Source organism: Gymnoscopelus braueri (genome assembly GCF_963280865.1).
Source record: "Gymnoscopelus braueri genome assembly, chromosome: 17".
NCBI classification, from domain to species: Eukaryota; Metazoa; Chordata; class Actinopteri; order Myctophiformes; family Myctophidae; genus Gymnoscopelus; species Gymnoscopelus braueri.
In genome coordinates, this window is record NC_137617.1 from 40,668,538 (window position 1) to 40,681,037 (window position 12,500).

At 42.2% G+C, this 12,500-nt stretch overlaps 1 protein-coding gene across 1 annotated transcript in view; it reads right to left on the minus strand.

The window, feature by feature from the left end:
- Positions 1–4,837: 4,837 nt before the first annotated feature.
- myoz1b (myozenin 1b) overlaps positions 4,838–12,500 on the minus strand; it is a gene marked incomplete at its 3' end in the record, with an annotated part of 15,560 nt that continues 7,897 nt past the window's right edge. Inside the window, exons 2-5 of the mRNA XM_080455123.1 lie at positions 11,702–11,868; positions 9,786–9,843; positions 8,857–9,043; positions 4,838–5,084 (exon numbers count right to left, since the gene is read on the minus strand). Coding sequence (XP_080311249.1) covers positions 4,838–5,084; positions 8,857–9,043; positions 9,786–9,843; positions 11,702–11,868 — 659 coding nt within the window. The remainder of the gene's footprint in view (positions 5,085–8,856; positions 9,044–9,785; positions 9,844–11,701; positions 11,869–12,500) is intronic.

Below are 12,500 nucleotides of genomic sequence, written 5' to 3' on the forward strand. Positions count from 1 at the left end.
GTGTGTGCGTGTCTGTGTGGGTGTGTGTGTGTGTGCGTGCGTGCGTGTGTGTGTGACGTAGTGTTTTATGGAAAATTGTTCTGCCCAATGCCGCCCCCTCCTGGGCATAATAAAGTAAAAAGAGGGGAGGGCTGGATGGGGAGAGTAATGATGTCATTCAGGAGTCCATACACACACTTATGAGGTCCCCCCCCCTTCTCTCTCTCTCTCTCTCTCTCTCTCTCTCTCTCTCTCTCTCTCTCTCTCTCTCTCTCTCTCTCTCTCTCTCTCTCTCTCACTCTTTGTGATGGAGGTAACCTGCTGCATTCAACAAGACCATTTAAGTGACTGTATGCATGTATGTATGTGTGTATGTTATTTATGTATGAACTGTATGTATGTATGTATGTATGTATGTATGTATGTATGTATGTATGTATGTATGTGTGTGTGTATGTATGCATGCATGCATGCATGCATGCATGCATGCATGCATGCATGCATGCATGCATGTATGCATGTATGTATGTATGTATGTATGTATGTATGTATGTATGTATGTATGTGTGTATGTATGCATGCATGCATGCATGCATGCATGCATGCATGCATGTATGCATGTATGCATGTATGTATGTATGTATGTATGTATGTATGTATGCATGTACAGTATGTATATATGTATGTCTATGTGACCCGGGAATAACCCCAGCCCCCCTCGAGGGCCCCAGACCGAATGGGCACGTGTGTCCCTTATGCCCCGGGGAGGTCCAGTCCCAAGTGGCATTGGACCAACGTTTTCAGAGAACTGAAAGAGTGTCTGCATTTGTCCTCTCTGCGGAGGACGCGATAACTTGTGTGGGAGGGGTGTGGACACTGGCGGCTTCCCTGATTGGCCAATACCCGACCCGTTGGCTTAACTGATTGGCCAGACGCTGGCACCGGCTTCCCCACTTGCATCGTTGATTGATTGATGTACTTTATTTAGTAAGACATGAGAATAGTACATGACAGTACATAACAGTACATGGAAGTACAAATTCACAATACAAGGTCTACTAAACTGGAAAACTCATTAAGCACTGAGCTTGTTTAAGATGAGAACCCCATGCACACAAATCATGATGACATATAAGAGACAGACAGATATACACACTACTATACAGAATGTCATACAATCAGTTTACAGATTACTGGTATGAAAAGTGAAAAATATGTAGGCCTACAAAAGAAGAAAGAGAGAGGGGGGGGGTAGGGGGGTAGGTTAGGTTAGGACATGGGGTAGGTTAGGACTTGGACAGGGGCCATTTTTGAATTGCAGCCTCCTGAAGGTGTATCTTTAGGGCAGTTTTGAAAGTGAGTAGGGTTTTACACTCCTTTGCTCCTTTTGGTAGGGCATTCCACATTTTTGATGAATAGCATGAGAACGAGTTCATTCCCTTTGTTGAGCCAAATCTGGGCTGAACATGATTTGTGGAGCTGCCTCTGGTGTTATGATCATGGACTTCATTAACATTTTGGAAGTATTTTGACAAATACAGGGGGATCCCAATGTTGTGGTGTATCTTGAAGACCAGGCCCATAGCAAGTTGCTGTACTCTGTCCTCAACCCTAAGCCATCCAATCCTAGCAAAATGAGCAGGGGTTAGATGGGTTTTGTGATTGAGGCCAAGAAGTAGCCTTACAAGTTTGTTTTTGGATGTTTGGAGCCTTGTTTTTAAGGCCTTGGAGGTGTTGTGATACCATGAAGTGCATGCATAATCATAATGACCTTGTATGAGGGCCCCTGCAAGAATCGTCAGAGTATTCTTACTGACTACTAGACGATCAATCCTCCACAAATAGCGTGTTGTTTGGTTGACCTTTTTGATCACTCTTTCGGCGTTTTTGTTACCGGAGATGTTTGCCTCCAAGATGGAACCCAGGTAGGTAATTTCCTCCTTTCTTGTGATAACATCATCACCCACTTTGATCGTGAAACTCTCAGCCTTGCTAAGGTTAGGACTGGACCCAAAGAGGATGGATTCAGTTTTACCCATGTGTAATGAAAGTTTGTTGTCGGAGAGCCAGATGCAGATCTTGTTGAGTTCAGTGCTGAGAGTTTTCTCAACCTGCAGCCTGTCCCTGTCCGAGACCAGCAGAGCCGAGTCGTCTGCGAACAGGAACAGTTTGCAGTCGCAAGCTGAAGACATATCATTCACATATATCAGGAACAGTAAAGGTCCTAGTATCCTTGAGGAACACCACAAGTCACTGGGGGTGCCGTTTACTTCCACCACTTGCTCCCTCCCTTCCAGGTAGCATCTCATCTCGTTCCCAACTTGTGTGGCGACCGAGTAGGTCGGTGCCAAAAGAGCGGCGGTCTAGTCACAATAACGGTGGTTCTAACAAAGACGGTGGTTTTAAGGGTTCCTTTGAGGGGGGTTCCAAATGGACCCTTACAGGTCTGCCACTCTGAGAGTGTGCAAATGGAACCAAATGGACCCTTACAGATCTGTAACTCTGAGAGTGTACACATGGAACCAAAATGGACCTTCAGAGTGCACAAATGTGCCTATGGTTGTACCTTTAATTATTTATTGAATCATGTTGCACAGCCTATTTGCACTTTATTAATTCGCACAGCTACATTTTGCACAGTCATGATTTTATTGTTGAAATGTTTGGTGTTGGTGAATCATGATGAGCAAGTGCAATAGTATGGGAAGTGTGATTGGTAGGTTTGATTGAATACTTAACCACACACACCTGTTGTGTTTCCAGTATAATTGGGCCGGACCATAGTCAGGATAGCAGAGGGGTGTTGTGTTTTGGTAATTGCTGAATGATATTTAAGTTGTACTGAGAAGGAATCATTATTTGTGTAGTTCATTAAGATTGTTAATATAATGTGTGGATTTATGTATTTATTGTGTTTATTTATGTATTAAGGTATTTATTGTATGGTGCAGTCTAGCTCACCTGGGTATAAAAAGTTGCTGCCAGGCGTAATGTTGAGGTCTTTCATGAGAGAACTGTGAGTGAAGAACTACATGTGTGTTCATATACTGTATAAATACACCTTCAGGTTAAACCAACGTCATGGCCCTGTACTATAGAGGCTATGCGTGTGACATCGTCGTACCCGGAAATTATGCGGGAACGCCTACTGAGTGGCAAAAAACTACTTTCTGGCCTTGACAGCCCATAAATCCAGACAGAAAAATCCTATCTGATTGTATTAAACAACGTTAAACTCACCAACATGGCAGCTGTACGGAAAGCTTGAATTATCCTCTATAATTCCTTCTATCTGCGAAGTTTTTGTTTCATAAAAATCCACCGCAGACACGTTATGAGCTACTTTCTGTCAATAAATTCTGTGCTGGTGATTATTTTTCTAAGTGTCAGAGTTTGGAAGCGCTCGTTTTCAATAACGCAATGTCCTGCCGCCTCCTGCATTGTGTGACATTTAGAAACAGGTGGTACGCAGGACCGTTGAGTGATTTCCAACGAGCCCTTCCAAACTCCAATACTCCATGCTGCTCAATGTTTTGCCACTCAGTCTAGATGAGGGGGGCGTGTCCTGGTGGAAATATGATGCATGTGCATACTCTCTATTTTCTCTATCTCTCTATCCTTTGTCCATTTGTACACTCTCCTTGATATAAAAAATGTGAACAGTCAAAATAAAACACAAATAAACACATCGGGGCACATTAAGCGAAGATGGATGAACATTTGGCAAACATGGGTGAACAGGGGTTTAAGTGAGAGCACAGCCAGTAAAAACACCAGAGCACATAATGATACAAATGAGGACCTTGTGTAAAGGGGAACTTTATTGAATAAATACATCATTTGTCTTTCAAAATGCAGGGTTTTTAAGAGTGCGGCGTGCCTATCAATTTATCTCTCAAGCTAAAGGCTCATAATCAGATCACAGAATGCAAACAAATTGCGGTAAGACTCATTCACAGTCGAGGATGGACGCACACATGAGACCATCAAAGTCATTCTATATTCCATGCAAATAGATACATATCAACATGTGTTCAGTGCCTTACAGTGTGTGTGTGTGTGTGTGTGTGTGTGTGTGTGTGTGTGTGTGTGTGTGTGTGTGTGTGTGTGTGTGTGTGTGTGTGTGTGTGTCTGTGTGTGTGTGTAATAATCTAGTCCCCTTGTTTTGGGGGGCATTGATCACTGTACAATTGCACAAATACGTGAAATTTGTCCTCTTCAACACTTCGACTGGGCGGCAAACCGGCGACCTTCTGATTACCTTCTGACAGCCTCTCTAGTCTATACCTACTCAGCTACGGCCGCCCAGTGTGTACACTCGCGCGCGCATGTGTGTGTGTGTGTGTGTGTGTGTGTGTGTGTGTGTGTGTGTGTGTGTGTGTGTGTGGGTGTGGGTGTGGGTGTGGGTGTGTGGGTGTGTGTGTGTGTGTGTGTGTGTGTGTGTGTGTGTGGGTGTGTGCGCGGTGTGCAGGAGCTCATGCGTGCGCTCATGCACGTGTCTTTGTGTGTCTCAAGTCCACTCTCCTGCAAGTATGCATGTGGTGAGTGCACGCGTGTGTGTGTGTGTGTGTGTGTGTGTGTGTGTGTGTGTGTGTGTGTGTGTGTGTGTGTGTGTGTGTGTGTGTGTGTGTGTGTGTGTGTGTGTGGTCAGTGGTTCTCAAAGTGGGGTCCAGGGACCCAGAGGGTTCCTTGAGGGGTTTCCAAATGGACCCTTACAGGTCTGTAACTCTGAGAGTGTAACGAATGGTCTCTCAGAGTGTTATTGGGGGTCTTTGAAATTAAAACCTTTGAGAACCACTGGTGTAGGTGGTCTGTCTGTCTGTCTGTCTGTCTGTCTGTCTGTCCGTCCGTCTTGCGTTCACAGGTCTTCCGTCTCTCCGTCAAACGGTATGTTGTCCAGCTCCATGTTGAAGTGGGAGCCGTCCTCTCCGCTGCACACCCAGCCGATGGGCGTGCGGTTGAAGGAGGGGCGGGAGCTCAGGTTGGGCTGCATGGAGTTCATCATGGCCATGGGCTCCGGCTCCTCGGCAGCCATGTTCAGCTCCCGAACCTCGAAGGTCATGAGCTTGGAGGCCTTGCCGAAGCCGCCGAACGGGAGCGCCGTCCTGGTCGGGGGGGGGGAGTGGTAAGGGCACATGGTGTACACACAGTAAAATTATAGTAGGGGTACATAACTCTTACAAATCAACACATTTCACGGTGTGTTTGGCTGAGGCGCAGCTAGTGGGGGAGTTGGATTTGAAAAGGGGGGAGAAAGTGAATGGAATGGCCTACAGTAGCTGTTACATAATGACGAACTAAAGGCCTAATCCAAAGAAGCGCTGGGGAACAAGAGTACTGTTGGGTTTTCAGTAGACTCAATCTGTCTCTCTCTCTTTTTCTTTCACTGCCCACTAAGAGCCTGGTTCTGCTTGAGATTTTTTCCTTTTAAAGGGGAGCTTTTCTCCTTGCTACTGTCCCCGAATGCTTGCTCAGTGGAAAACATCAGGTCTCTACTCTGTGTAGTGTCTTATAGGATAACCTGTTCGCCGTCCGAAACGTTGTCCTTAAAAGTTTTGGCATCGTAAGCTACTGTAGGAGTTTGTGGTGACTCTTTGTTGTTTTGAATGAAATTAACAACCTGGAATTGCGCACAACAGATGTAGAAGTACAGCAACAACCAAGATAGTGATGATAATTAATGTTCATTGTAGTTGTTAAAGCGATGTTTAACTTTTTGGTGGAACCCTGGGTTATATAGCTACCATATAGTGTCCATCATTTGTATCTATTGTCTCTGTGCATTGTGATCAAGGACATAGCTATTTCATTCTCTCTCACTGCACGGCAAAACAGACTTCAGAAACACAAACAAAGCAGTTTTTCTTCCAATATTTTTAAAATACTAGTCCTGGTATGTAATTTTGGACAGTGAAATGGCTGTATTAATGCTATATTACCCTTAACGGAAGTTCTCTTACACAATAAAAATCCATAGGTCACCAATATTGCTGCAACACAACACCAGTAGGTGAAATAGGAAGCACTGTTTGTGGTCCAAGTATACATTTACTGTTCACATAATCAGCAGATGGCACTCTATTTTAATATTCCTATACAAGTAGACTGTGCACTGGGCCTACCGGCTACCGTGTAAACTGAACATTTACAGTAGATTTCCTTTACAAATCTATGAATTTACAGCAATTTGTGGTGCAGTGGTAGCCCAATATAAAAATAAACTTTTTAACTCAGGACTACCAACAAAGTAGGTGGACATATAACCTTGTTTAATGCACTTTAGTTAAACTTCAACCAACCGCTTTTTATGTATGTATATGTTTTTTTTAAAGTATGTAAACGCTGATGATTGATTGATTGATTGATTGATTGATTGATTGATTGATTGATTGATTGATTGTCTGACTGATTGATTGAACATTTTATTAGCATTTGCCTGCGGGTGTCGCTGTTGAGGGATTTTGCCTGGCAATCGTCGCCTCTGCTCCGTCCCCCCAGGGGGGAGAATGAGAGGGGAGGAGAGGGGGCGGGATTAATGGACTGTGACGTCAATGTCCACGGGCCAATTACAGCACTTTTCTGAGCCTAATTATTCAGAAAACCCCAGACCACAGAAAATCCACTGAATGTTCAAAAAGTTCAGTTTTTTAAGTGTAATTGAGGTCACAAAACTAAAATAAAAACAAAAAATTATGAAGAATAATAAAAAATAAAAATTGATGTCATGAAACCTTTAATGTCATAACCTTGAGCTGTGCTTACAGGAAAAATGTATGCTGCAAATCTACTGCAGGAGGATGTAAATACTGGTTTTTAATGCTAATTCTAAGATTATGGGTGAGTTTTGTAAATGTCCGCAAAGTGGTACATGTACTCAGTGTATGCTCATAATATTCCCCTTAACTGAGCAGTTCTGTATAACCATGGAAACCATGCAGGTAGGATGCATGTCTTTACTGCCGATGATTAAACAGGGCCGGTTGTCATGGCAATATGGGTTATTTAGGGGTTAGGGTATAAGCTATGGTGGCTGGAGACTTTGCTGGATACAAGTAAGACAGTGGTTCTCAAACTTTTTCATGTCAAGGACCGCCAGTTTGATATGCATTACACCACATACCCCTATTTAATAACATTTTGATCTCTGGGATCCCCATCCACACTGTAGTATCATCAGTGTTCATTTAACTCAGAGAGTGTACAAATGGAACCAAATGGACCTAAACGGGTCCAATTTGGTTCCATTTGTACACTCCAACCAAAAAAGCCTCCAAATTCCCTTTTAGCTCACTTAAGAACGTTACAAATGTTCCATAATGTAACCACATTTTGTTTGACAGCTTTAGTTAATAGTTATACAAGACCCTATTTTATACGTCTTCTATTCCAAAATAGCTACAAGCTCACAACCTATCATTGTAAGTACATTTTAATGCCAATACGTATGTACTTTTAATCAAGTAAAAGTTCGAAAACACGCCTTTTACTTACAGCAGAGTACATTTTTATGTAATGGTATTGCTACTTTTACTAAAGTAAAAAAAATCATATGAGTGCTTCTTGCACTGACATTTTGCTTCTGTTACAAAGAACGACGAGGGTTCTTTATAGGTAGCAATTAGAAGGGATCAGTTTCCAGGTCAATGCCCCAAGATGCATTGCAACAAACAGGTTGCGGTGGTTTAGAGGTTAAATTTAGGCTCAGGTTTTGTTTGGATAAGGACAGGGCAAGGGTCTGGGAGGAGGAGGTTAAGAATGATTCTCAGCCCTCCCAAAATAGCCGACCTACAAGCTCACAAATCACAATGTGTGGCGATGTAAAAATGGATGGTCTATTTTTACACATTCAGCGTTGAATTACTGTAACACTCTGTATTAGGGCTCTGCGATATGACTTCAAATCCATATCATGATTATTTCAAACTCTGATTCCGATTTTTCTAAGTGAAAATAGCAGATATATAAGCTCACAACGTGTTGCGATGTGAAGCGCTGTGAGCGTGTAGATTGTCTATTTTAGCGGGTTTCTTTTTAGTTTTGTACAACTAAGTATAATACAGGTTTAAGTGGTTAATCAGACTAATCAATTTAGTCGATAAAAAAATAAATAATCGATAGTTCTATTAACCTTCGGTTATTCGTTATTTGATTGATTTTAATTGATTGAATACTTTATTGGCAAGTTTGGAAAACAGTACAGCAGTGCAGTTACAAATGCTATGCTAAAAGGATAACACAAAAATCCCAGGGGACTTGTTGCCATTGCGGTCCGTTCTAAATGTCTGTTTTGAATTATTTTAGTTATTTTGCCCAGCCCTACTCTGTGTGTCACTGTGTGTACCTGTTGAAGCCCTATAGTGGCAGATGTGGGTGGCAGTGAATGGCATACTCTGGCCCCTTTGCCACTGGGGTTGAACCGGTTGGGTTCTTTCTTCCTGCCTAATTTTGAACCAGTTCAGTGTTTCCACTAAAAATGGTTTGTTACTGGAACCCAAAAAATACAATGGCAAAAGCAAGCAAAAAATCATCATTAAAAAAAAGAAAAGAAAAGGGAAACTGTATCTGCCATTGTCGATCGAATTTTCCCTGTGAAATGGACTGTTCGACCGATCATATTCAACACATTGCTCGAACCTGGGGCAATTGGGGACTCCTACTCCACTTAAAACTGGTGGAAACGCAAGCCGGTTGCCCGGTTCAGGTTCCAAGAACGGAACCAGTTCTAGAACCAAAGTTATTTTAGTGGAAAGGGGGCCTCATGTGTGCCTGTTGAAGCTCTTGTATATAAAGGTAGGTCTAGGTGACAGTGAAAAGAACCCTACCTGTTGAAGCTCTATATATAGAGGCAGATATGAGTGACAGTGAATGGGACCCTACCTGTTGAAGCTCTTGTATAGGGGCAGGTCGGGGTGACAGTGAATGGGACCCGGCATATTTGGCCTCATGGTGGCTGTCAGCACCTGGTCCCCCTTCATGGCCCGTTCCCATGGTGACACGTAGGTGCTCACGTAATTCTTCCTCCTTTCCTGCTTAAGTGCCTCCAGATCAACCTTTTCCTCCACAACTGTGTGCGTGTAGGGGGGGGGAGGGGGGGGGAGAAGATGAGAGGTGATAATGTGAAGTGAAGTGTCAATTAAAGACCAAAAGACAGTTAATTTACTCTACTTTAAGAAGAAAGATTGTGAACATCGTTATTTGAAGGTTTAGACCTTCAGAGACAGATTTAAAGTTAGAGTTGATAAATAAACAGATACTGTGGATGATAGATAGATGATAGATAGACAGACTGACTGTCACGGTCCGCTCCTCAGCCCTTGGACTTTGTCTGTATTTATTAGTTTGGGACTTTTACTATGTATTCCTGTTCTGTTTTGGTCATCTAGTTTCTCCTAGTAGTTTGTTGCCTTGGTGTTCTGTATCTTATTATGAACACCAATCCAACTCCAATTGTTTCCTGTCTGCTTAGTTATCTGCACCTGTCTTGTCTAACCAGTCCTGTGATTCCCAGTGTTTCCACTTAGTCCCCTTGCCTATCCTAGACTAGTGTTGATTGTCTGTTGAGTTCACCTGTGTCTAGTTAGTTCTTGTCTATATGTACGCCCTTGTGTGTTTAGTCCCTTGTCAGTTCGTTGTTGTTGTAAATCCAAGTTATTCAAATCCTTGAGTATTTTTGTTGGGTTTTTGTTAATAAAACCTCTTGAATATTCACTGCTCTGCCTGTATCTGTCGTTATGCATTTGAGTCCTAAACCTCCTGTACCACACCTTGACGCAGACAGACAGACAGACAGACAGATGAATAGATACCCTTTGGTGGTTTAGGGAGAGGGGTCGGTGGACACATGAGCAAATTCTGAAGGTTCTGCTGGAAGAAACAAGAGAAGAAGAACATGTGATCAGCGCGCGCACACACACACACACACACACACACACACACACACACACACACACACACACACACACACACACACACACACACACACACACACACACACACACAAAGCCAGTGTTGGAATCATTTGACATTACTAGTTACTTTGCAGTTTTAGATTATTAACTCACCAGCTGCCGGAGTTATTTCAGATTTTTAGCTGTTGGCTGCCAGAGATTTTTCATTGAAAAACAAAAAGTACTCAGGAGCTGAGATACAGAATGTTTAAGTTTTAAGTTAACAAGGAAGTGGATAGGAGTCTAGATCTTCGAAAAATCATATCTCCTTGGTCTTTGGGTCAAATATTTTAAAAAAAAAAGTAAAAAAAAAAGAAAGAAATCTTCTAAAAACGCATATATGCGTTATTGGCAGGCAAGTGATGGATTCTAAAAAACGCATATATGCGTTATTGGCAGGCAATACAAAACATAGACTATCAACTAATTAAGCCCTATTTTATTCTTAGGCTATTCAATAGCTAATCGACAAGATTGTAGAGCTCTCTCTCTCTCTCTCTCTCTCTCTCTCTCTCTCTCTCTCTCTCTCTCTCTCTCTCTCTCTCTCTCTCTCTTAAAATAGCCCCTTTAGGACGCGTCCTCACTTTGCAGAACATTCCTGATCTGCCCTTGTGAGGACATTTTGGTCCTCACAAAGATAGAAATACACAACAGACACAAAAAACATGCAAGCACGCACGCACACACACACACACACACACACGCACACACGCACGCACGCACGCACGCACGCACGCACGCACGCACGCACGCACGCACACACACACACACACACACACACACACACACACACACACACACGCACCCACACAAGCTCGAATTCTCTCACCAAGGTTATTTGAGTTTTGCATTTTTCATTAGTTTTTATTTTTATCTTGTTTTGACTTTTTGTTGTCAATTGGAATTAGTAGTAATTAGTGTGTAAAGTGGATTTGCTAGTTTAGTTTTTAGTTTTTGAAAAGGCTTAATTTTAATTAGTTTTAGAGTTAGTTTTAGGTTGTTGTTTTTTATAACGGAGTATGTGGCAGGGGAGAGATTCAAACAGTTCCGAAAAATAGCAAATCCCTGTTTTCACTACTTTTTGAAAATAATTAGGTTATATTGACAAAGACTAAAGCTAAGGACATTCTGACACAATACAGTTTCAGTTAGTTATAATGTTTTGTAAAGCCTCGTTTTTATTTTCATTTCAGTTAACTAAAATGTTTTTGTCCAATTCTAGTTTCAGTATATTGTGTTAGTTTCAGTGAACTAGCATCCGTATTCTGGGGGAAACCTTTGCAGAAAATAGCATATAGAATGTAGAGCAAAAAGAGAAAAGACAGTATAGAGCCAGTGTTGATTTTGACTAAAATTATTTATTTAGTCATAGTCTTTTGAATGAAATTCCATTTCGTTTTAGTCATATTTTAGTCATCTGAAATGTTTTATTGTTAGTCTAGTTTTTGTCGACTAAATGTCATAAGATTATAGTCGACTAAATGTACAGCTGTTTAAGTCGACGAAAATGTATTTTGGCGGTGCCTTGATGGCGTCGTAATGGATGCTTTTACACTTGGTTGCATGCTGAAAATAGCCGATCTACAAGCTCACAACGCGTCGCAGCGCGACGCGTTGTGAGCTTGTAGATTAGCTATTTTCAGAGTGCAAAACCCGAGCGCAAACAAACATAAAATTACTTGTCATTTAGTTTTACTGGATCTCTTCTCCACTAGTCCCTCCCTAACATTTTAGTCTAGTCTTTATTTGTTGATAATAACCCTGTGAGTTCTCACCACGTTCTGGGTGGTGACGATGAACCTCTCCACCCTCTGCTGCCTCATCCTGAACATCTTGGAGCCGCGGTTGTTGCACAGAGACAGCTCCTCCAGCATCACGTCCTTGGGGGTCTTGATCTTGGTGCCGAGGTCGAACTCAGAGGCCTCGGGGTCCTCCTCGTCGTCTGGGGGAGACGGGGGAGTGGTGTAAAGTAACTAAGTACATTTACTCAAGTACTGTACTTAGGTACAATTTTGAGCTACTTTTACTCTCCAATTGTCCATACTTTTACCATACCATTAACCACTTCAGCCCTATTTTATACCTAGGCTATTTGAAAATAGCCGATCTACAAGCTCACAACGCGTCGCTTCGCGACACGTTATGAGCTTGTAGATCTGCTATTTTAAAAAATGTTAGTACTTTTACTTTTGGTACTTTAAGTACATTTTGTATATTATATATAGTATATTTTTAATTCGGGACTTTTACTTGTAACTGAGTATTTCTACATTGCAGTATTGATACTTTTACTTAAGTAAAACATTTGAGTACTTTTTCCATCACTGGGTAGGGGGGAGGGGGGAGGAGAACAGAGTCAATATAGTTTCTCAACCTGTGGGCTGAGGCCCCACTGGTGAGCCGAAAGTTATCATTGTGATACAGATGAATAGTTCCGATGAATAGTTCCACTGATCCAAGCCGGAACACAAATGTAAACATGCTTTGAAAATGCACGCGGCCCACCCATCTGACCACTAAACACGGCAGCCGTTGATTGATTGAATACTTTATTAACAGTTTGCAAAAAAGCAC